At 40.1% G+C, this 25,420-nt stretch overlaps 1 protein-coding gene across 18 annotated transcripts in view; it reads left to right on the top strand.

The window, feature by feature from the left end:
* The window catches only part of ABLIM1 (actin binding LIM protein 1), a 193,540-nt gene that overhangs the window by 82,136 nt on the left and 85,984 nt on the right, over window positions 1–25,420 (top strand). For all 18 annotated transcript variants that reach the window (XM_039553585.1, XM_019292463.3, XM_019292443.3 and 15 more), the window contains exons 2-4: window positions 10,588–10,722; window positions 21,946–22,129; window positions 23,601–23,710. In XM_039553585.1, the coding sequence (XP_039409519.1) occupies window positions 10,588–10,722; window positions 21,946–22,129; window positions 23,601–23,710 (429 nt within the window). The remainder of the gene's footprint in view (window positions 1–10,587; window positions 10,723–21,945; window positions 22,130–23,600; window positions 23,711–25,420) is intronic.

Here is a 25,420-nt window from a genome sequence, read left to right on the forward strand (position 1 = left end):
AGCTAAGTAAGTGCTTCAGTGTTGCCTCAAAGTTGGACCCAATTTTTGGAGGCTGTGTGACGTTTTTGAAAAAAAATCATGTATTTTATTAATGGTGGTCATTTTGTGTTGTGTGTTAGCTACACTGTTCTGTAAGATACAACAATGAGAGAAATAATTCCAGATTTTATATGGGCTGATCATAAAGTGATATGAACCCAGCAATGATAGAAGCCTTGTGTCAATCAATCATGTACATTATCTGCTATTAATGCCAGCTGTTCAGAAGTGAAAGATTGTTGCTCTTATGCTATACAAGAGAATAATAGGCAAGGTTCTATAAACAGTGTCAGCAGGGTGGGTAACTCTGTAATTCCCACTCAGTGCTGTTAGTAGCACTTCAGTATCACACATGTCAGTATAATCTACATAGCAGTATTGTGGAACCTTGCTTTAGTTGAGGATCTGGTTCAGAAGCAGGATCTTAAAATGATATCAAATAAAGAAGTGATCCAAATAGAAATGAAGCCTTGCAGAACTTATTACTGCTGGATCGAACAAGAGTTGATGAATTACTTGTGTGTTAAAAGAAGCCGTTGCGTTTGTATTTTCTTTTCTCCAAAGGCACCTCAAAACAGGATTTGATGGATTTGAGGATTTGCTATCCAGCAGTTAAAATGCTAGCCAGAGGAACAGGCTATGTTTAGGGGTACTGTATTGGTCAGGGCTTTCCCTGTGATAGTCCTATTACCATATAATGGTGACACTTGATGGTCTTTAGGAGCACAGTTATTTATTGTTGAAATAACACACCTCAGAAACTGACTTCTATGCTGCAATGTTTTTAAGGTCTAGGTGCCAACATGGGCAATTCAGCACAGGGCAGTGCCTCTGAAATGTCTGGTTTATCAGCTCTGTACGTGGCAAACTAACCCAGGAGTCAGGAGCCCTGTGAAGACTTATGTTGCTCATTTCTGTGGCTGTCTAGTTTTAGTCTGAGGCTGTGCAGCTCAGTCTTTAGAAATACCAGAAGTGAGGGTGGTACTGAATGATGAGCATTTACAAGATCCTTGATTGAAGGAGAGTTTCTAAGCACGGGGCACAGAGCTTCTGTGGTTTAAAGGGGTTGGCTGAGGACAGGTCTCCGCGAGGATCTTGTGCAAAACCCTTGGGGAGATTCCTGGTGGCAAGTGAGGGGAGATTTTACTACAGATTCTGTTTTGAAAGCATCTGGGAGACCACTGACTTAAGTAGGTCAGTGTTCCTCCTCAGATAATCTCGGGTAAACAGTGAGGGAATTGATTTTTTAAATTAGCATTTTTATATTGACTTACTTCAGAAGGGAATTTAATTCATTTTACTGTATGGAATACTCATGCAGCCTCAAAAAAGGATGCATAGGGGAACTGTGACAAGTTTATTGCTGGAATCCCTACATGGGATGCTGTTTGGGTAGCTGAGAGGCCTGACAGACATTTGAGTGCTGTTATGGGTAACCACCACTCATCAGTAAGCCAGAATTTCCATGTTGTCTGGAAAAAGCAGTTTTTTCTGCTAACTTCAGCAACTTGCTTTCATGTAGCCTTGAGGATCCTTAAGGATTTGCACTGAATAATTTGACACTTCTGTTTTATTCATTGTTGTGAGTAAGGTTTTGATATTGGACTTGATGATCTTTGTGGTTGCTTTCCACCTCAGACTATTCTGTGATATTTTTTTTAAGATAGAGACATCAAGTGATGGGTATGAGATGGTTGCTCAGAGTATGCTGAGGAGCTCTTGAATTTCTAATTACCTCTATCCTATGTTTGAAAAAAAATCACTCTTTTGAAATAGTGGATGATCCTCTTGTGTCTGTCAGATGTGTTGAAGGCATAACTCAGAATTTTCTGCCATTTACAAGGCTTACAAACAGTTACTACATGTTAGAGACTTGCAGATGTTGGGTGTGAGAAGCAGATGTTTAGCATGATCTTCCAGCCCTTCAGAAAGGAGTTTCGAAGGGTCAGTTGGTTATCTTGAAATACTGTCCCTCAGTAAGTTGGTTCTGGAACCAAGTGCAGAGAACCTTTGTGGATGTGATGAAGATCAAGAAAAGCATTCTCAGAACATCAGATAAGAGAGTCTGAGCTCACTCCCTCTTTATCACCCAATTTTTATGGTGATCTGTCATGTGAAAAATTACTCTGTACTAATGTAGAAATATGGCAGACTAAATTCACTTTGTGCTTCTTCCCTTTGGCTTGCTAACCGCTAATCAGCAATCCATCTGTTAACAATCATGTTGAGTAATGCAGGAATGCAGGTTTTGATTCAAAGGCTGGCTTGGCTTAGTCAACATTTGTTTGATCATCATCTGTTTCTCAGCGTGTCTTAGTTTGCTGCATACTTCATTGCAAGATTAGTGCCTTTTCTTTACTGAAAATAGTTTTAAAACTCCCTATTGCTTTTTCTGTTTGAGCTTAAAACAACTCCTGACCATGCTCAGTTAAGAAGCTCTTAATGACTCTTCTTTGAAAGGATTATAGTTTTTCTTGAACAAATATAAATGTAATAATTTTGTCAAGTCCTTTTGTTCCTGCTAAGTATAGATGATGCTCTAGAATGTGCTTTTGTTCACCTGCCAAGTGATCAAAGGCAAACATGTGGACAGACATGGCAGAAGTTCCTCCTTGCTGCTATTTTAGAGAATGACAAACTCTTCTAAATAGGCTCTGGTGCTTTTGTGTTGAGAAGAGCGTCAATAAAGCTGCTGCAGTTTCACTGGATTGCAGAGCTGAGTTAGCACTAAGGTGTGTTTCCACCTGACAAGCTGAGAAAGTGCTCAGGCTCCTGGTGGGTCCAAAGCAAGAGTAGGATATCCCAAGGTTCCTATTCAGCCATAAGGGCCTACCCAGTCAGATTCATGCATTGTCATCAAGAAACTGTGAAAATTTTACACTAAGGCTATAGACTGTCAGAATCTGTGGTGAAATCCTCAGTGTGTCCAGGTAAGGATGTAATCCCTAAATAAACATGAGCAAATTTTCTTCATCTCTCAACCACTATCAAAGGCTTGGAAAACTGGATCCACCAAACACATTTCTTTTAATTGCAGAACCATCACAGTTACACTGTTTTATTTTGTGTATGTGGTAGAAGGTGATCCCTTTTCAGATAGGATCAAGCAGGTGCTGGTGTTAAATATTTCACTTAATACTGAACCATTCATATGCATAAATCTTTATGGGGCTGAGGCCTTAGGGCCTAATCTTGCATGCTGTTCTGTGGGGAATTAATTGCAGTATCAAAGCTCTAGACAGCAGAAGAGGGATGGGAGTAGGATAGGAAACAGCAGAGAAAATACAGAGAAAATGAGCATGTTTGCACTTGTGTTCTGAAACAATGAAACAAATGTGATTTTTTTCATGCTGTATTTTAAAGCTCATTATTTCCTCACCTTTTTACACATTTGTGTGTGTGGCATAAAGCTTTTTATTTTTTTTTGTAAATAACGTAGGAGTTGTCTCACATTGATTTCAAATTACAGTTACTAATATTTTGAGTTTCTACCTAGCACTCATATCTCTAAATTTTTATATTTCATCCAGTTAGCTGCATTAGCTTTATCCATGGGTTATGTTACCTAAAAATAGGAAGGTATTTAAATACTGGTTTTCTTACTCAAAAATAATGTATGCTTCATCTTTTATTTTTAAAATTTGCTTTCTGGTGTTGAAGCCTTTACATCCTATTTTCATGCAATAAGTTTGATATCTTTGCTTAAAACATTTTCTCAATTTTTTTTTAGGAACTACCCTAGGTTACTATTCTAATTTACTAGTTAAACTTGTAAATGTCTTTATAGGTTATTTTTCCTTTGAAAAATCTATTTTTCAAGGAAGCAACACACCTGTTTTCTAGGCTGGACATGGTGCCACATCTTCTGCTTAGCATTTTGTGAAAATCTTTTAGTTGCTGCAGAACCTGCCAAGAGATGTGGAGGATGGGGTGGAGGGAATGGATACCAGTCTGTTCATTACTGTCTTGTAGTCAGCCCCACATCTGGCCATGAGATGCTATTTTGAAGATCGATAGCTCTGGTGTACTTTGTTTATTGTAGCTGAAGAATTGAGGCTGAGAAGCATTGGTTGTGATGAGAATTGAATTGGACACATAAGAAAAGTGTCAGTTTTTCTTAGGTCTTCTCTTTATAGAAGAAGTAGAGAGTCAGACCAGAGACAGAGGACTGGGGGATTGGCAATAATTCTTTCTGGATCTAAACCAGAGCAGACTTGGGCTGCGCTATCCCTCTTTACATGACTCTCTCTCGTAATCCTTCTTCCCTGTGCTTCCCCTTTTCTGAGCTCTTAATTCTATCCTGCCAACACCCCCGAAGAAGGAGTGTGAGGTAAAATGGGGGAGAGTGTCTGGAGCCTTGTGCTGTCACTGGGCACACTGGGCAGCCCAGCGTGCTCTCACGTGGGTGTGAGTGCCACACATCACCATGATCAGAGCACTGACTTCTACAGAAAGAGCTGCTGTGCTGCCATGGTCCTATTTGCATCTGCTGTTTGCAGAAGCAGATGAATTGTAAGGGGAAAATGATAATACTTTTTAGGAAAATGTAAGAAAACATTTAAAAATTATGGCAAAAAGCTACCAAGTTTAAGATTTTTTTTTCTGCCTTGTTTTAAAAATAGCTATTCTGGATATCTATAGACAGCACAAATGGTTTTAAGACAAACTGGCACACTGTAGGAGTGATACAGATAAATTTGCAGGAAGAAAAGCTTTATAATGATTCTTCAGATCTGATTTGAATAGCAGTAGTATGAGCTATCTACAGCCTAGGATTTTCCCTTAGGCTTTCTCATACATGTGTAGGCAAGCAGCTCACTAGTATCTCTTTATGGGAGTGCCTCCTTCCAGGATTTCCTGGAATTCCTGAAGATCCCTGTCAGATACCTGTGGCTAATGGGTGCAGTAATATCTTTATCAGTCCCTGGCAGCTGGGAGGTTTGATTTTCGTCTCAGTCACTGCTTGGTCACCTTACCTGATAGGATTCTTATAGATTTGAGATTCAAGAACTGAGTCTGCAGATAAGCAAAATCACACTGCATTTTTCACCCCTTCTTTTAAATAGGTATTTCAGCAACTCCTTGAGTCTCCACTGTGCTGGGGTTTTACAAAAGAGGAATTCCTTGGAGACTGTATGGGCTATAGACAGACAGGCTTTACAAACCAGGGGTTACAGACAGTTATCTCAGAGAGAAACACAAAGGATGGGAGAAAATTACTTCTCCTCTCTTTACAACAGAGCATGGAGAAGAAGTGATAAGGCAGATTCCATTCTTGAACTTGATTCTTTGGTGTCCCTCCAGCATCTCTCAGCCCAGAACACACTTTTTCCCAGCTTGTCATCCTGTGCACAGTGCCCACCTGCCTGCCTCTATCCTGTCCCAAGCAAGGGGCTTCACAGTTGGATTAACAGTGGAGCTGCTTGGCAGCATCAGACAATGAGGAAATTTTATTTTTAAACTTTCAAGTTTTGAACTGCAAATCCTGTAAATTAGTTTAAGAAATAGTAGCCTCCAAGGCCATATCAGGTAATACAGAGGAGGGCAGAGAGAGAGTTGTCTTGTAGAAAGCTTTGGTTGCATTTACTGCCTTGGCAATCTCTAGCACAGTCATCTTACTTTTATTCCTGAAAGCAGAAAGCAGTGAGGAAATTTTAAAACTAGGCTAGCAAAAAACTGTTTCACACCATTACATCTGTGCTTTATTTTTCCTCCTTAATAGTTCGGTCTTCAGCCAAGAAAACACAGCAGCCAGTTGAAAATAAGCATTTCAGAGCATGCTGTCTGTGTCAGGCCACTCTTAAAGATGTAAGGGACAAAGCTGTGACATTCTGAGAATCCCCCTGCCCAGGCTGCAATGGGCACAGACTGTTCTCAGTGCTCTGCAACAGAGCCCAGAGGCTGTGGAGCTACAAGTCATAGAGATTCTGTATCCTGGCACAAAGCTTGAAGTTACACATTCTACAGCATGGGTAGTGTTGACTGAGCATTGCTTCAGGTTTATTTGTGGAGGTATCTGTGCAAATGGAAAAATGATAAAAATTCCCTTTTAAAAAAGCAGTAGCCCATATCCTCTTATTTAAATAGAGGAAGCTCTTTTTTTATTGCAGTTTAAAGTAGAACTGAACTAAAAATAATTTTTGTGACTCCACCTTGCAGCATTCCCATAGCAAGGTGTTTCCCAGAAGCTTTTCTGACTTCCAGTAAAAAGCCAAGGTACTTCCTGGCTTGCAGCAGATACATGGAGTCTTGCCAGCAAGAATCTGCAGCTAAGAATCCCTTAGCCTGAGTCTTTGATTTCCTAACAGTTCTGTGTTCAGGGAGAGAATCATCAATAAAGGCTGCAGTATTTATTTTCATTGTTTTCTTTATTTCATTATTCAACTACATACTCTTCAGGTAGTTGCTGTAATTTCCATTTCAGAAAGGTTTGTTGAGGTCTAATTTCTAGCTGATGCAACAAAACATAATTGTTTTTAAACCCTCATACAATGATCTGCTCTAAGAAAACACCGTGACAGAACAGTTTTCAACTTTGCACAGCGAACTAAGTCTTTAGTTTTGCTCAGAAAATGCCTTTGGTTTCTCATTTGAATATTGGGTTGTGGTATTTTTATATCTCCTTTCCAATTATTTCTTTGCAGGTCTGGGATTATTTTGAGATGTTTAGATAAAATGCAGTAACAAGTACTCTCAAGCTGTTAAGAGTTGCTTTGAATTTACATCAATACAGTGCAGTTGCAAAACGTAATGAAATCGACATTGCATGATTCACAAGGAAACATAAGGAATGACAAAAATAATGTTGATATGTCTGCAGAGCGATGTGAGCGCAAAGCAACACTCCAGTGACAAAGACTGTTTTCCTCACAGATGAAGGTGCTATTGATTTTTTTTTTCTATTCTTTTTATTTCTCCCTGACTTAAATTATGTAATCCAGACTTCCCAGTTGTCCCAGTCAGTGTATGTGTTACTCTGGGTAAATGGGATATTTAATGGGACATCGATTTGTCTTATTTGAAACCTAAATGAGTTTAAGAAAACATTAATTATTCATTGATTATTCATTTTAGCTAGTCTTGAAAGCAGGAGTGGAAGTCAGCCTACCTTGTCTTGAAAAGTTCTTCTTTGTGTATCTCTGACCAGAGATTTTGTTCATTAATTTTAAAAAAAGTCTTCAGGCAGTTCCCAGCAGTCTTACACAAAAGCACCCATGCACCTTGTCCTACTGGTTGGGCTAAACTGGGATCTGACAGGCTTCGTGTGGAGACAGGTGTCAGTTCACATCCATGCATTGGAACTGGCAAACACTTAACCTGTGTTTATGTTCCACACCCATGCTGTGAGCATGCACTTTGTGGTGTGAAGACAATTCTGAGCCCTGGTACTGAACCAAGAGCATGAGTGACTCTCTTCGGTGCTTCTGTGACTCTTTCCATCCCAGTACCTGGGAACCTTGTCACGGTATTTATTCTCACAGTAGGCTGAGGTTAACATTGCTGTTGCACCCAGTTTACAGTCACAGACACTGAAGACAGAGAGAAACTAAAACATTCAGATAACTTAATTTTAAGCTGCTAAGTCCCAGGCTCAGTGACTTAGCTGAACTCAACTGTATGGCTTCATTCCTTTCGGGTTAGGGGATGTCATCCAAAGAGCCCAGATACCTGTCGTGGAGCAGTCGTTGGACTCTGGGTTATCTGGATTCTTAATTAATGTCCTATCACTGATTATACTGTCTGGAGTTTGTTGTAATTGTCTTAGACATGATCTAGAGTTGCCTTATTGCATCATATGCAGTCCATGATGCCTGAGAAGATATCCTGTAGTTGATGTGGGGAGGGTTGGTGCAGGCAGAGCCTGAAATACGGACTCTCTCAAGGTGTGAAATCCCTGAACCCAGCTCCTGACTCACCTTTTCAGACCCAGAGCAGCTTACAGTTGACATGTCCAGTGAGCTGGCTGGACTTCAGTCAGAAACATTTCAATAAGCTGCTTGTAAAGGTATTTCTCTTTCTTTTTCTTTAATTCCCTGTTCTGTCCTCACTGGTAACTATAAAAGGTCACCTCTGCCACTGAAAAGCCTTGTGTGTATTGCATATATCCAAAGGAAAAAGCTTACAAGCAATTCCTTACAGGAGGGCCAAAGTCAATTACTCAGTTTTGACCTACAATGCCAAATGGAGGCCAGTAAGACAAGGCCCATAATTAGCTTCACTTAAGAGATCAGCCTGGAAACAGCAACTAACAGTATTTGTATTAATTTAAATGGCTTAAAAGGCAGAACTGGAAAGAAGGTGCATCATTGGACCAGTGTTGAAAACAGTTATTGACTGTCTTGTAAAGAGCAAAGGCTTTTGTTACAGATCAATACCAGAAGATCTGGAACTTGGTATGCAAAATGTCAGGGTGTCCTACACAAGTGAGGTGGAAAAAGCAGAATGTTGCAGGTACAGATTTCACATTGCACCGTATAAATCCTAGGCAACGTTTTCCCAAATCCTTGATCCAGTTCCTCTTGTGAGCAACTTTAAAAGTCCATACTGTGAACTTTTCTTCAGCTGACACCAGGCCCATTTCAGGGTGTCTGGATCTGAGAGGGAATTTTGCTCATAATAATTTAATTTGTTTGCACTTATCTCTATGTTTGTCTCTCATTCTTTCTTCCTTTCCTTCTTTCTTTCCTTCTTTCCTATGTGTGTCGTTGGCTGCCAGTTAATAGTTTTGTTTGTAAGAATAATAACTGCCACTCCAGAAGTAGTATTGCATTGCAGACTATTAGATGAGGTTCACCCAAGGTAAGGCATTCAGTGAGCTTTTACTTCACTGGAGCTGCTAATTGAAATACTGGTTGGCATTACCGGCTGAATTCTGTTCACCAGGATGGGCTGAATAACTGCTCTGGGGAAATAGTTTAAGTGAGGCTACCAGAGAAGGAGATATTAAGAACTTTGAGCTTGAGTAGAGAAGAATTCAGCCATTTTCTTTGAAGTTTGGGGTGGGAGATGTGAGTGGTGACAGCAGGAACTAAATAACAGTTACCATATTAGTTTGGCTGGATGCATAAGAGAAATTGTTTAGAATATTTGCTATTCTCTGTTCTGATGCTGTTTCTCCCCTAAACACATATTTGGCTTTTTAATTATTAATCTTGTATTTATGTAATGCAAAATGATAGCAGCATTTCTTCAGTAAGGCATTTATAAAGGAGAGTAATGTAAAAGGACTTCATGGAGAGTTGAGGCTTTTTCCTTAGAAATCCATTGAAGAAGGGGAGGAATCTGGTGCAGTGAATATGAGCAAGGTATCTGTTACACTGCTGCATAAGCAGTAATCTGGAAAACAGCGTAGTCCTGGCTGGAGTGATGCCCGGAACTGATCAGAAAAGGAAAAGATCTCGAGAAAACTCTGAGATAAAATAATGAAGATGTTTCCCAGTGACAGCGAGAGTGATGTATCAGCACTCAGTCCTTTGCAGGCCAGGAAAAGTAGGACAGGAATGGTAGGTAATGTAAAGACAGAGGCGTGGGTAGAGGTATGTTTTCTCTGAAATGTTCTGATGAGCACCACTAGTTTGAGAACAGTATTACAAGGAGGAAAGCTTTCTACTGCTAGAATGGGATGTGGGAGGGAGAATTGAAGGAACATAGGTTTGTTTGGGAACATTCTGGGTAATACTTTCCACTTCAAACAGTACAGTTGAGATTAAATCTTGCTCCAGCTTATACCTGTGCACTTCTATTAGGGCCCCAAGCTGCCACATCTGAAGAGAAAGCTAAACATGTTTTACAGAAGCCAAATGTGGAGCAATTAAACTTTTATTACGACAGTGAAATCCACAAACTTTTCCTGTTCCTATCCAAGCTCTGCTAAGGGTGGTTGGATAGCTGATTAACTCTACCTGGAATTGTGTCTCCCTGACAATATTGCAAATACATGGGTAGTTTCTGCCTACACATAGTATCTCTAATTTGCATGCAGAGAGTAATTTCTGCTAGAATTGATGGGAGTAGAGACAAATAATATTAGTGTCTTTTCTCTTCAGGAGTTCTTTCTCTGCATTAGGTATCTGCTGTAGCAAAAAGGAGATGTTTGTAGTTTATTTTTAGTGTAGTCATTTGCATACAGACTATCTTGTTCATCTGGTTTCCCAGAACTTGATTCAGAATTGCTTTCCTTCAATCCTTTTTGCTTGGATTATATTCTTTCTTGGATTAAATCAGCTCAGTTTTTGTTTCCTTGTGTGCTCATCCAGTGATTTGCACACACTCATGTACTTAGAAAGAAAATGGCAGGCACTCTGAAACACTTTGTGGGATGGACACTGTGGAGGGAGTTTTTCCTCCTCTTTCTGTAGCAGCCTCAGTGGAAAGACATAGTAGTTGATGTGAATGTCTTAAACTATTGGTTTATGAAAAGACTATTTAAATAAAATGGTGATAATAATTAGTATTGTGATGAAAAGTGTCTCAGAACACAGAGTTTTGTATAGGAGAAAATATTCTTTTTGTTTGGCTTGAAATATTTTTTGTTTGTTTGCTTTACAGTGGCCCATCCTCAGGAGCCCCACCACCCCTCTGAAAAGCCGGTCATCCACTGCCACAAGTGTGGGGAGCCTTGTAAAGGTGAAGTGCTCCGTGTTCAAGCCAGACACTTCCACATCAAATGCTTCACCTGCAAAGGTAAAACCTTCATAATTATCTGTTAGAAATTAGTCCATTTGTGCAAATGTGCCTTGAACCACTGACGGGAGGTTGTGCTTCCTGCCATCAACTGATTACTAATACTCTCTTTGCTCAGTATCTGAAGGTTTTGAAGATGGGAAGGGTAAAGAAAGGTGCTGATACTTAGGAAAATTCTGTCTTTTTGTAGTTTTTGTTCTAAGTGCTTTTTCAAGGATCTGGAAATTTTTTTAAAAACTCTTCATAGCAAGACTGCCTTTCATTAGGGATAGTTATGAAAATTAAGGTCGTTTGTTCTCAATTGACTGCTGAAAGTACCTGCTTTCAAAAAACCCACCAAAAAGGTTCTGCAAAGGTGTTCTAAGGCTTTATGCCATGGAGCTGCCTTGGGAATGGGGATAGTGCTGCCCATTCCACAGAGAGAGGATCTGAGGGGCTCTCGGCAACTCCAGCTCATGCCACTGAACCCTCTGTGACCACAACAAAGAACTCACTGTGGTTTTTTTACAAAACAGAGGTTTCATGAAGCGTTAAATAATTGTAAAACTATGCTTTGTGAATTCATTGCCTTTGAAGATGGGTGTTGTGGAGCAGGAGGCAACTGTGGCTCCTTCATAGAGTTTCTGTTTAATGAACAACAATGCAGAGTTGGCTGAATTGAGTAACCACAGAACGTAGGATGAAAGCTGAGAGTAAGTAGAAATACATAAGCCCATGTGCAAACAACTGTCTGCCAGAGTCAGTCCCAGCTTAGCACGGGGTAGATACAGCACAGAAAGGGATTCAGGCTCCAGGTGAATGTGGCAAAGCTGGTGGCAAACACGGAGAAAGGTGCTGGAATAAATCAGAGTAACTGGGCAACTAAAACACAGCAGCAGAATCAGTACCACTGATCAGTTTTTCATTTCTATTGAACCTAAGTTCTCTCTTCTGAAAGCCCATATCTAGCATGTATACTGCAGATTCAGACTTTGAAAAGTGCTTCCAGCCCAGTTCCTGAGTTTCAGTTATATTTTTCATGTTCCAAATGTGGGTGGAATAGTTGTGTGGTTGCTCTGTTCTTCCGCTTCCTGAATATATGAAATATAGCGGAAAATAGAAAGAGTTGTTTTCCTATGTTACTAAAGGTTTTCTTTAAAAGGTCACTTATTTGTATGCTGAAAAATCAATGTCTAGAATCTAATAAATTCTGTTTGTTACCTGTGGTTTTTGGTTAAATACAGCTAGATAACTCAAAAAAATGCTTACTTTTCTCCTAGATGTTAACATTTTTTGTCTGTGCCAAACCCGGAGTGGCATCAGCCCATCCTAGAGGGCAGCAAGGAGCACTATCTGCACTGTTTCTGGAATGCTTGGCGAAAGGCATATCTCTTTCTCTATTACAGTTGCTGTATTTCAAGCAGCACTTGATGCCATATAATCCCTGAGCAGTTTAAAACCAGCAACTATTTATTTATTTTCTTGTTCCTGTCCATAGTGAGTAGTGGTCTCAATTTACAGAAGATACTGGATTAGGATATTTTCAGCATCAGGCTGCCTGGGACTCTTTGAGTCACGAAGGAGAATGGTAATTCAGACCAGGCAGCAAACAGTGTCCTCAGGACCTCCTGATAAAGAAGGTGGCAGATGGAGCAGGGGTTTGGAATTGTTGTCCTGATGAATGCACCACATTAATCTTGCTTTTTTTAGGAGGGGTGAGGTCTAGTTTCTTCTTTCACTGGTGTTTTAGTTACTTACTCATAAGCTGCTTTTGTGCTTTGACTATTCTGTTGCAAGACTGGATTTACTATTACACTTTTTTGGTTTTTGCTCTTTCCTTCCCTAGAGGAATGTCTAAACTTATTGTGGCTTCTGTTTATGGAAATATTTCCAACCTGATGACAGTTAAAGATTCTATAATGTTGTTGACCTTATGAGTGCTTGCATGAAGATCACCAGAAAAGGAAGAGCTGTAGAAATAACTCTTGCTGGGGGAAATGAAACTATGATTATTGCCATTAGCTTGTTAAGGAAACTGAGGAAAGTAAATCCAGTTTGAACTGAGAGGGCCAGAGCTGAATGTTAGAGACTTTTCTCATGCTGTTCATTCAGTCTGTGCCTTATTAGTTGGGTTTGCCAGCAAGTGAGTGTTACCTTTTTAGAGTTCATTTGTCTTTCACAGAGAGAGAAGAAAGGGGTGTGTATGGGAGGTTGCTCCAAGTCCTGTTTTGAATCTTTTACCTGAGCTGCAGATCTTGTTTGCTGTTAGCATCTGTTATTTAAGTGAGTGCAGTTTTTGTTTAAGCCATATAGGTATTTACTCACATTGCCTGTTGTCTGACCATATGGTTTGTACAAGTGGGACACAGCTGTTAGAGTAAGTGGGTTTTTTCCCTCTTAGTCTGATGGGTTTTTAATTTGACATGACTGCAACTCTACAGAAGGTGGAGTTAGATCCCCCTCAGTTTATAAAGTATGTTGTTAGGAAGCAAAACCAACAGATACTGGAACCAGGATGTATCAGCTGCATCTACAGATGGCTTGGTTATTGTTTTCTTTTTCTGTGTACTAAACTTTGCTCTTGAGACTTCAACTCACATCTACAGCGTGAAAGACTTGAACAAGCTCACACTTGTCTTTCTTCATACCTGCTGGAAGTGTTTAAACTTTTACCCATAGACTTAGAATATGTGGAAAAAATCCATTTCCTCATAAGGCTGTCACACGAGTTCTATAGTCAGAGTTTCACTGTGATCCTGTTCTTTGCTCTGTATGAGATTCCTTTTTATTATTGCCCTCCACACTCTCAAATTTGTGTTTACATTATACTGTTAAGTGTATTTGATATGTTTGTAGTCCTGCTTCCCTAGGTTGTGTCAGAGGCTCTTAGGCACTCCATGACTGCTTGGCATGTGTGTCAGTGGTGGCTGTGGCACTGCAGGAACATGGTGACTTACGTCCCTATGTGCATCAGCCAGCTCAGGACACGCTCATGCGTCATGTAATGTGATCAGACAATCATCCTCCCCAGGAGTTCGGTGCTCTGTCCCTCTCTGGAATCTTCCTACAAACAGAGGAACTGCTTCCTGCCAAAGATGACAAGTAAAACCTCCACTGACTGACGTGTTCCCGTGCCCCTATGATAAGATGCAGCTAGCTGGGACTCTGCCTTGGAGAGCCACACGTCTCCAGCTGGTGTGTTCTATCTGCCTGACAGGGCTGGCTGGTTCTATTTGTGGCTCCCGATAAGAGCTGATAGGAAAACAAAAAGCTGAAAATGGTGTGGCTGCCCCCAGGAAGGTGAGCTCTGCCGGCCTCCCGATAGGCAAAGAATTTCAGGCAGGCAGCAGCTGACTCGGAGCTGGAGTTAGCAGGGGAATGATGAACAGGGGAGGTATAAGAGACATTTAGGGGTGCAGCTCCAGGAACACCATTCAGAGCAGTTGTCTTTGGCTTTTTTATAACAAAGTCACTTACCTTGCTAGACATTTACACTGGTTTGTGTTACAAATGCAAATCTAACAGAATTCTGCATTACCTCCAGGTGTAATAAATAAGCTTTAAGTTCTGTTTTAGCAGGAGTACACTACTCTTAGCATAGCAAATTGTTAATCTTTACCAGGCAATGGGAGCAGCAGGCTGAGAGGAGGGAAGCTTAGATGAGGAGGTTGAGCTGGAGACATCACTGGGTTTGTCTCAAATAAACATTAACATTAACAGGAATTAATTAATGGCTTATGAAGAAGTAAAAGTTTTTCCTGTAAGCATCTTTATACATGAATAGCTTTTCTGGGAAAACTAAGACTACTCACTGCAATGCTGTTCCATATGTAAATGTGTGTGGGATCAGGCCCTAAATTACAATGTGCATGAGCAGAGATTTTAATATCTCAATTTAAATTGTGATCTGATACAAATGATAATTTTATACCATTGTCAGTTGATTACAGTTCATTTTACCCTATTGCATGTACTAGTAGAGGAAACTTTGAGGCCAGCAAAGTTGCTATAATAAGGCTTTATTATTCAGCCTGTGATTCATCTTTTGGGTTAGAGGGAAAAGCTGGTTTCAAGACACTTATTGCTTAACAGAAAAAGCTTTAAGCTTTCATAGTAACAATGTAAAAGTTTACATAGCTTGATTTTGGTACATGTAGAGATTGGTTGAATTATCTTAGCAAGATAGTGCAGTATTTGTGGTAGGAGTGTTTCAAATAGTAGAGAGCGTCCCTGTTCATGATGTCGAACATGAACTGGAAAACTTAGTTAGGTTTTTTATGGTAATGTAGACTAAACAGAAATTTAATCTCATAAATCAGCAATCCTGCCATAAGAATATGGGTGCTGTCCTTAAGATTTTTAGTCCTCACTATGACAGAATCATGGAATGGTTTGGGGTGGAAGAGACCTTAAAATCATACAGTTCCAGCCCCTCTGTCATGGGCCAGGTTGCTGAATCACTAGACCACGTTTCTCAAAGCTCTCTCCAGTCTGGCCTTGAACACTTCCAGGAGTGGGGTATCCACAATTATGTGGCATAAAGGTCAGATGAAAATGTTTCACTGTGCATCAATGTTTCACATGCTATAGTGATAGCAAATATCAAAAGGCTATTACCTGCTAATAGTCTTTCTAATTATAAGGCAAAACAAAGTCTTGGCATCCAGGAAGCATTCCACAAACCTAGAGTATTCCACAGAAAAAAAACTTTTAGCTTCCATTAAAATATTGTTATAAATCAACATAAAGCAGTTTCTTAATTATGGAATAAATGTGGCAATTTTTCTCCCTTCAGTTGGATGTCTCTCGAGCTTAACTTGCAGAATCCTCTAGGGTACGTTTGGGTTCCAGGCACAGGTCTGCATTTTTTATGTGATGACTTTTCAAGGCTACATCGTCTGTAGTTTAATGAGCCTGACAGGGAAGGGGGAGGCTTCCTAAGTTTAGATTTTGGGATGCTCTGTAATCCTTTGACTTTGAACTGGATCTTCCTCCCTTGAAGAACTGGGAAGAAGTCAGGGTCATGTAAGCAGACACTATATCAACAGGTTGGAATGTGTTTTAAATCATTAGTTCTTTGACCTTTGATCTGTCATCAGATTCCTTCAGTGGCAGCAGGAGGAGGCTGCAAACAGGCTGCAGGGTAGTGCTATAAATAGTTCAGTGTCAGTGGATGGAAAGTTTAAATATGAGGCCATTCTTGTAGTAGATAGCCAGTGCACTGTTTCAAAATATCTCTGCATTTCCACAAATTCTTCTGGAACAGAAAGTGATGTGTGGATGTGATAACATGTGTGGGTAGAATGTGCTCCTTCCTGAGCATCATGAAATTATATGAGGTCACTTGAAGCTCAGAATCACTGAACCAAGATTCAGCTAGAAACTGGAGTTTGTTGTTTCTGGGAAGCTAACAGAGGTTAAAATGTCTCCCACGATAAGGAATAGAATTCAGATGTGAATTCATGCATTCAGGTAGCTTGATGTGAAATCAAACCTCAGTTGCAGCTGTGAGACTAATTGCCATTTCTGCATTGACATAGCTGCTGTGTCTTTAAGACTGTCCTTCTTGCAGTGATTCCTACTGGTATTTCACTTCAGTATCTTCCCGTTCTGAAGTGGATCCTTACTTTTCTATTGGGGTTAGAATACTATTAATGACAAGTGATTGATACCAATCTTAGTTTAGTTGGGCTTGAGGTCTCTTCAGGGACCAAACATTTGACAGGAAATGAAATTAATTGCACTGCTTGGCTGATATTGATGAATGCTGACAAATGCCATGCCAGATTTTAAAAAGCTACCAGATCCCTTTGGAAGTAGAGGAGCAGCAGGATGCTTAACAGGTGCCTGATGAGTGGGTCAGAGCATCCTTACAAGAATACAGAAGGTTTCTTGGGTTTGTGGTCAGTGCATCCTTCATTTGCCTGAGTTGGATGATGTTTGGTTTTGTTCCATCCTTAAATTCCTGGTTTGTTTATTTAAAATCCTTTTAGAGAAATCTTTCCTCTAGATAGTTACACTCAAGCCATCCGAGGCTAAACTTTGACATTTTTCCACTGATTGCATTTTCTTCAAGGTTCATTTCCCACAGACCTGTAAATGACTTTGATCTCCACCTTGTGCTTAGTTTAATGTGAAAGGTGTTTTAAATGCTTGAATGATTCCTGCCATTGTTTCCATCCTGGTGCACAAACCACTGATATTTCAGTGGGGAAGTGGGGAAGCTGTCACATTGCTACACTACATACAGCTGTTGTTTGCTTGCTGTTGAGCTCAGGTATGAGCTCTCGGCTGTTGGATTGCTAGAAAGACAGAAATTCATGCAAGTCAGGTGCAGACAGGAACAGCTCCCTGTGCAGCATTGTTTGTGTCTCCAGTGTTGGAGGACTGAAGGCAGTGTCATGGCATTGATTGGGAAGTTGATAAGTTAAAACTGAGCTCATCTGAGACTCAGAATTCAATTTTGGCTTCAGTTGAGTGAATGCTTGCATTAAATTCCCAGGGGTTTCACTCAAGTGCCCCATTGAGAATTACTTGTGTCACAATGACAGCAGCACTCAGCAGTGGTGCAGGCAGGATACCTGAAGTCAGGTTTTTTCATGGGAAGAGGAGAAAGGCCTGACTGGAGGCTAGGGATACTTCCCAAGAGGGATCTCAGACCAGTTCAGGAGAAGAGGGGAGAAATGCAATCTTGCCTTTTGCTGAGGAGGTGTTTTAGCTTCTAAACTTTTCTTCTTCCTGATGTCAAGATATCAAAGCAGATTTTAAGGTCACCAGTATTTGTTCCATATTTATGTGGTTTGACTTCCCAGCATTGTTTCTAATGTCAATCTGTTGAAATGAGAAGAGATTCCAGAACCACTGGGAATGCTGGATATGGTTCCAAATAGCTTCAATCAAAATGCATCTCTCATCAGTGTATGACAGAAAAAAATCTCCAGTGACAGGAGTGTGACAAATGGCCATCAGGATCTCTGTTACAGCTTTTGCAAATTGCTGTATGCATTTCTTACTGGTGCCTTGCAATCTCCCTGCCATGGCAGTGCTGCAGCACAGCTTCTGATATTTACTGTTCTTATGTGCTCTTCTGATGATACTTGGATGTATATTCCTTCTTTAAATGTCTTATGTCATCAAGAAAAGTGTTGGTAAGAGGAGTAAAAGACAGAGAGAGACTTGCTTCATTTGAAATGCAGAAACTTTAAAGTCTAATAAGAGCTTGAACCTTTCTTTCATCAATGTGGGATTTGTTGAACTCTTATATGAAAAGAAAAAAACTGATTTTCCCTGTATATTTGTTCGGATGTAGGTGATAAACTGAAACATTTCCAAATTCCTTTCTACCTTCAAACAAGAGATCCATTATGTCCTAAGAATAACTGTTGTATGACTATTTCCCTGCTTGAAAACAGCACCTTTATTCTATGAAGCTGAGAAATACAAGAAAGGAATAAAACCCCAACAGGAAATTGAATTTGCACCTTATTTAATGCACGGTGAAAAGGTAGATCATTAGCATTTTATTAATGAATAGCATTCACTTCTGCAGACTGAGAGCCCACATTCACAGACTCTCCTTGTGTGGTTTTTTCTTCAGTGCTGACACAATTTTTACTTAACATCAACATGGAGTTCAACTCTCCCTGAAAATAAAGCTATGGAAATCCTAAACAATGCTCAGTAGGATCAAAGCCTGCTTTCATTCTCTTTGAAAAACTCTGATCTCTTCATTTTTATGATCACCATTAAAAGCTTGGAAGTGACTCAGCTTAAGAATGGTCCTGGTCCCTTGGATGCATTGGGAGCTGTCTTGCTCTTGGACAGCCCAGGTTTCCATAAACAGACCCTGTAGCTTTGGGGGCTGACAGCAGCCCTGACAGTATCTCCAATCTTTTTGTGCTCCAAGGATGCAAAATAGAAGGTCCAGAGAGTAGTTGAAGACAGAAAAAGCTAGCAGGTGGGTGTTTTCAATACAGTGGGAGGTAGAACTGTATTCCAGCTTATTCTATTCACAAGAGAGGCAGGATGGTTTATTTGGAATATGAAATTCTTTGATATACAGACTCTGAGAGAAAGGCTGAGTTCCTCCAGGAGCTTTTGAAGATAAAGGTTTTCTTTTATCATTTAAAGAAAAATAGTGACTTTTTTTGTCTCTATGCTTGTGGTACCTGAGGGAACAGAAATGCTCCCCAGTGTCTCCTGGTGCAGGGTTTTGGTCATGTAAAACAGAATTTCTTCCATCATATTGAGCAGGAAGGATCTTGGGGAAATGTTATTCTTCTGTAGAATTATTTCTGTGTGATGGATGTTTACAGACCTCTTGCTTTTTTCCCTCTGAAACACGATTTGTGCATCACTATTACCACAAAGTAATTCTTTCAAAGTCATTTTTCCGACCAGTATAGGAAAGAACCAATAGTTTCATGTTTACAGTTAACTGCCATCATTTAGGTATAAATTTTTCTTTGATGACATGGTATGTGCACCACAGCAGTTGCTTAGATGACACCATTAGAATGTATTGTACATATGTAGAGGTCACAGCTGATTTCTCTTCATTGCCTCTGCTGCTTGTGGCAGGAACAGTGGTGGGCATATGGTGTTTCTTTTTAATAAAAGACAATCACAGTTTGTCCCATCTTTTTTGTGTTTTTTCTACAGTGGTCATAAATAAGTGTGCTAAGGCAATATGTGTCAGCTTGAGGGGATATCTTGTCAGAGCCATAACTTCTGCACAGTTGCAAAAAGCAGAAAAGAGAAGAAAAAAGAGCTGTTCAAATCCCTGCCCTGTTACACACCACGTTGTACACCAAGTGTGGGTACAGTCATGTTCATCCTTTCTGATTTGATCTCTGACTCAAAGTGAAAGCAGCCGGCTGGAATAGCATTTTCCAACCATGGATGTTAACAGTCTGGGTGACCCTTGTTTTTCCCATGTAGCTTAAAGCTGTGATTAGTGATAGGAACACATGTGCTAAATGACTGCAAAAATCCCTTGTAATGTGGGGTTGCCAGGGCTTGTTTCTAATTCTTGCAGATTGGTGTGTGCTTCCCGCTGTGCGTACGCCAAAGATGATGAATCTGCTGGGGGCTCACATCATGAGCAGTTCTGCTTGGGCCTGAATTCATGGCTTGCCAGTGTGAGAGAATTTAACTCAGACATTCTGGGTTATTTGCAAAATGAATTAGAGATTGGAGAGAAAGAAGACTTCATAAGGAAAAGGGCAGTAGAGGGAGTTTCTTTTCAACAATAGCAATTACTGTCTCTAAGAGACTTGCCAAATATTTTTAGCCCCCATTTTTGTTGATAGGCTTGAATCCCTGTGGCCATGCATGCAAAGGGGGTAGACCCTTGTCAGCTGTGAGTGCATGAACCCTTTCCTTCAAAGTCTGTAGTAGTTTTTGCAAACGATGATCTGCCACCTCTTTATGATATGTTGAAGTTGGATTTTCAGAGTAAGATAGAATAGAGGTGGTATTGAAAGTGAGTTTTGATCATCCCAGCTTATTAGATCCTTGCCTAGGCAGGTAAAGGGGGCTGCAATGACCAAATGAGTTCTTCAAAAAGTGACTCTTTGGTAGAACTGGGGATCATAGTAAAGAGCCAGAGAGTTCATATATGCAGCTTCTGAGGCAGACCCAGCAGCGCACTGAGCACCTTCAGTTTGAGACTGAAAAATATATGTACTGGGATGTTTGAGCTACAAGGTAAATTACAGACTATAATTTAAATAATCCAACAGACACATGAGTAGTCCATGGCTCTTTAGGAAATTAGCATCTTCTAAAGCATCTCTTAAGACATTAAAGCAGAATTCTCAATTTCTACATGATTTAATTGTAAGGATCTGCCCGAAGTACTTAGAGAAGCAAACTTATTGTAAGTAGGCTGAGGTTTTGCCTCTGGACCTTCAGTGGAAAATTACTCCGTGGTCCCCAACCCAGGAAGGGTCTAAGGGGCTGTGGTGTAGAGGTCACCTGTATTTTCTGCCTAACAGGATATTGTACTATTAGTTTGAAAAAAAATATTTTAAACAAAATGGAGATCAATAGAATAAAAAGAAGGAATGAAAGAGTTCGTTTTTTTCTGGAGGTGTACCTAAAAGCCAGCCTGGAACATTTTGCAGCACTATAACAGAGCCTTAACAGTAGTTCTTTGTAATTCTCCTCAGTCACTGATAATTGAGTTTTGGCTGCTTGTGGATTTAATGCCACCATGAAATTTAATTTGTTTGCACATGGAATATTATCACTGTTCTATGCAGAAATGTGAAACCGGAAAAATGCTGGTACTGATACTGCTTTCCTTCTAAGCTGCATTGTAGTACTGTTTATTATTGTTCTATTAATTATTGTTACAGCAGCCATCATTAGACCTCCAGGACTGGGCAAGAGACAAAGAAAAATTGCAATCCCTGCCCCAAATGCCTTGCAATTTTAATTTTTAAGGCAGGTAACTAAAATGATATTAGCCCATTTTAACAGGGGCAAGAATGAATGTTGAGCAGAGTACTGTGCTTGGGTCTCATGGCAGAAAGATGAATTGAACCCAGTTCCCCTGACAATCTTGCTGTATTTCATATTTTAATTTTTCAAGGACTGTGTAACTGCAGGGACCTAGTTTGCTGCTTATTTATTTTTCCTTAATAATCAGAATTTCTGATATTCAATATTTCTGATATTTGATCTGAACATACTTGAATCTTATGAAGGGGGATGAGATGGAATTGCTTGCAGAGTTAGGTTAATGTGCTAGACTGCTGTGATGAGTGGTTTCTCTTACTGAATTACACACATACAGCAATATACAGAGGAGCAGGAGGAGTGGCTGAAACCAAAGTGCCTGGGAGCAGCTGGGTATAAATTTTTGGTGATATGGGGGAACACTAAATAGGTAGTTTCAAGTTCTTTGTTCAATCCAAGCTAAAGGCACAGTGTGAAATTCAATCTCCCATCTCCCCTGGCACTTTCTCTTCATGGAGTTTGGCTGTTAGAGGTAGAATTGCTTTCTGTCTCTGTGTTGACCAGAAATGCCAATGCAGGACTCTGAATATTTCCTCAAAGCAAAAAAGGCACCTGGTTGTGATGTGTTCTGGTTTGGGTGAATAGGCATTTTACAGTGGAAAACTGCCAAGTCACAGAAATCTTTGGCTGGCTCTTCCCCCTTTTACTGATACAATTGATCAGCTAACATCCTTAGTAGTGATATTTTTCTAATCTGTGTGGTTTGTTTTTTTCTGCCAGTGTGTGGCTGTGACCTGGCACAAGGAGGTTTTTTCATTAAGAATGGCGAGTATCTCTGCACCTTGGACTACCAGCGCATGTATGGCACCCGCTGCAATGGCTGTGGGGAGTTCGTGGAAGGCGAAGTAGTGACAGCCCTGGGGAAAACTTACCATCCAAGCTGCTTTGCCTGTACTGTTTGCAAGTAAGTCAACCCTTTAGATAACATGGTGGGAACCCAATTCAAGGCAAACATGAAGAAAGGTATCACCATGAGATGCAAGTCTCAAGATGTATTTCTCTTGAGGATGCATTTATTTGGTCATAAAAGATCTGCTGCAGGTCTGCCTTGAAGAGTCTTGAAAATGCCACTCATTTATTTGAGGGACACAGCTTTTGTACCACATGTAGTTCCCTGTTCTCAGAAAGTAACTTTCATATCTGAAAGAATTGAGTGTGAGGCTTACACGTTGAGATAATGGACATGAGTTGAGTTCAGGTGATCAGCCCACCTTGGTGGGAGAAATGAAGTAAAGCAAAATTCTGGATGCTACATTTGGGTTCTGAGGACAGTCAAACAATCATGTAAGAGCATGTAACTTTGGGACTACTGGGACTACCCCTCTTCCCAAATACTCTTTCTTGCCCTCAGTAAGAGAACTAGTCTTCAGTTCTACAGCAAGTAAAAAGAAGTTGCCTAAGGCTCTGTGGATAGGAGAAAGGTAGCATTTTAAACTCCTATCTCTGATGAGTAGTTGAGGTACTTTGTCCTTTAGCCTGGTACATTTTTCAAGCCCTTTTCTATTGAAAGAATTTTGATTGTTTTCTGTTTTTAAATAGTGTGTGAATTTACTGCATGTTGGTAATCATATAATGTGTATGTTGTAGTTTTATTTCCCAGGGACAGTGTGAAACATGATATCAATTTTCTGTACATTGACTTGCATCAATTTTTTTATGTTGAATGAACAAAAGATGAGTCATTGGAATAGGTTAATGAAATTCAGTATTGCTGCTGATTTATTTTTGGCCCACTTAGAGATGGCAGTGGAAAGGAAACAATGCCTGAAACATTTTGTTTTGTTGAAATCAGCAGTTGTTCATTTGCTAAGCAGTTTTGGAGTGATGTGGGGTGTGGCAGGGGTCTGCACGCAGCAGCTAACACTCCTTATTAAAGATTTGGAGTTACAAAATGTTGCTTATCCTCTGGTTCAAGCACCAAATAAGAGTTAACAGCAATGTCAACTTCTGCCTAACACACATTCTTAACATTTATGAGTGACTAGCTCCACATTCCTTCACCAGCCTCAAGAACAGTTCTGATTCTTTGAGTTCTCTTCTGTATCCTGTGCTGTCCACAACATCACGCTGAGACCATCATAAATGTAGCTGTTGTGTCTTAGCAGATTTCACTGTCTCTACTATTTAGATATGTTTGATAATCTTTTTAAAATGAAAATACAAGGCAAGTCTAACCTCTGCTCTGCTTGCATCCATGGATTGGATTTCTTCCAGTGCCTGGCTTTGCCAAGGCCACATTGCAGAAACTATTTGGCCTGAGTTTCAGTAAAATATTGATTGCACTGGAGGAAGGCAGGAAGCTCAAGGCATGGGGAACAGAGGAAAATTTCTGGCATAACCTTTGCAAAAGTAAATTTTTCTCTTTAACTTTCCAGGCGTCCATTTCCACCAGGAGATCGAGTTACCTTTAATGGAAGGGACTGTCTCTGTCAGATGTGTGCTCAGCCGATGTCCTCCAGCCCAAGAGAACTGTCTGCCTCAAGCAGTAAGTTGCCATCTCATTTCTGAAGCCTCTCACTTTTCCAGGCTCACTAACATTTGATTGAAACTAACACAATGCAATCTTCTGGTGTTTTTATTCACATTTGGAAAAGTGAACTATCTCTGGGATTTTCTTTGGTTCTTTTTTTTCTTCATTAAAATGCCTGTTACTGCTGGTGGGAAGAGACACTTAGGCATTTCAATGTGGAAAAATGACTTTTCCCCAATGACTGGATTTTTTAAAAGTTTTTTTTAAAATTTTTTTTTTTTAAAATTTTGCTTTGGTAGGCACTGGAAAGCTATATAATTGATAAAACCTGAGGTTTCAAAGTCGATAGATTTCATTTCTTTAATGTATAATTGTGCAGGTTTAAGTATTCAAAAGGGGACGAGGTCAGAGGAAATTAATTTTCTTCTACTATTTAAGAATTCAATTAAATTATCCTTTATAAGGAGTATTCCCAGGATTATGCTTCCAGCAGACTGATGCCACAATGATATTGTGATCAGAACCTCAGGAAACCATTACAAAAGACACAGAAAGCATGTTAAAGGGAAAGAGAGAGAATAAAGAAAGTTTGGGAGGGAAATTAAGTTGGCTTGCTGTTGGGTTTTAACACTTTTAAAAGGTAATTTGTAAATCACTGATATTAATCTCTGCCTTTGGTAGTTAATTCTTTCAGTCTCTGGGGGTTTCTTTCTCTGACTGCTGGATTGTACTCAGCACTCCCCTAGTGTAGTTTTTATACATCAAAATGGCTACAGCTTTCCTTGTGACACCGGGGAGTTTTCCTTTAGGGAGACACTCTGTATTTTGTCCTGGTACTTGGCTCTGAGATCCTGGGATTATGAAGTGCTATGGAAGGCAAAGATGGATAATGTTTGTGCTTAGCAAATGACTGAAGTGAATCTCAGGTTATCTGATTTGCCTGAGAACATGTAATCAAACCTTTAGACAAAGGGAAAATAAGAGACTTTTTTTGTTTTCATGCCTCTCTGTCTGGGAAGCGCTGCTTTTCCACTATAATTGTAGATTTGCAGCTGAAAATGCACAGGCCTAATCAGTTAAGGAAGAATTTAGGAACCTGAAAAACACCTTGTAAGACTTCAAAAAGCAACATAAAATTTATGAGGGACTTCAGGCACCCAGAGAATCCTTCTGGGACAGAGAAATTATGTGGAAATTGATATTTAGGAGGCATAATTGGAAAGGAACTGCAAGACATAGGGACCTTGGACAGTACTGACATTCTTTTTCTAAGCATGCCAGAGCATAGAAGAATCTGGATCTGGCTCTCCAAAGGTGGCACACCTGTCCAGCAGCGTGGCACTCGCCACATGCCTGACTCCAGGTGCCAAAATGCCCCTAGAAAATGACAGGTGAAACTTGTTTGATACTGAGCAAGCCAAAGAGCTGGATGGTCACTTCCCCACAGCCATGGTCTCTATTGGAATTGGTTCTTGGCTTCCACAGTGAAGCCACAGGTAGCAAGGATTATAAAGCAACGTTTCATATCTCTTGTGATGAGATTTGTTGGGTTTTTAAGTCATAATTGGGTCCTGCTGACAAGCTGCTTTACCATTACACACAGCTCCTGCTCTCAACAGCTTAGAGTGCACTACTTCAAAATCTTTAGGCACCTGCCATGGTGCATCTTGTTCTCTTATGGACAAAGACTTGTAGAAATGTATAGTATAGAGTTTTAGGTCATTT

This window comes from Corvus cornix, chromosome 6 (assembly GCF_000738735.6).
Source record: "Corvus cornix cornix isolate S_Up_H32 chromosome 6, ASM73873v5, whole genome shotgun sequence".
Taxonomy (NCBI): Eukaryota; Metazoa; Chordata; class Aves; order Passeriformes; family Corvidae; genus Corvus; species Corvus cornix.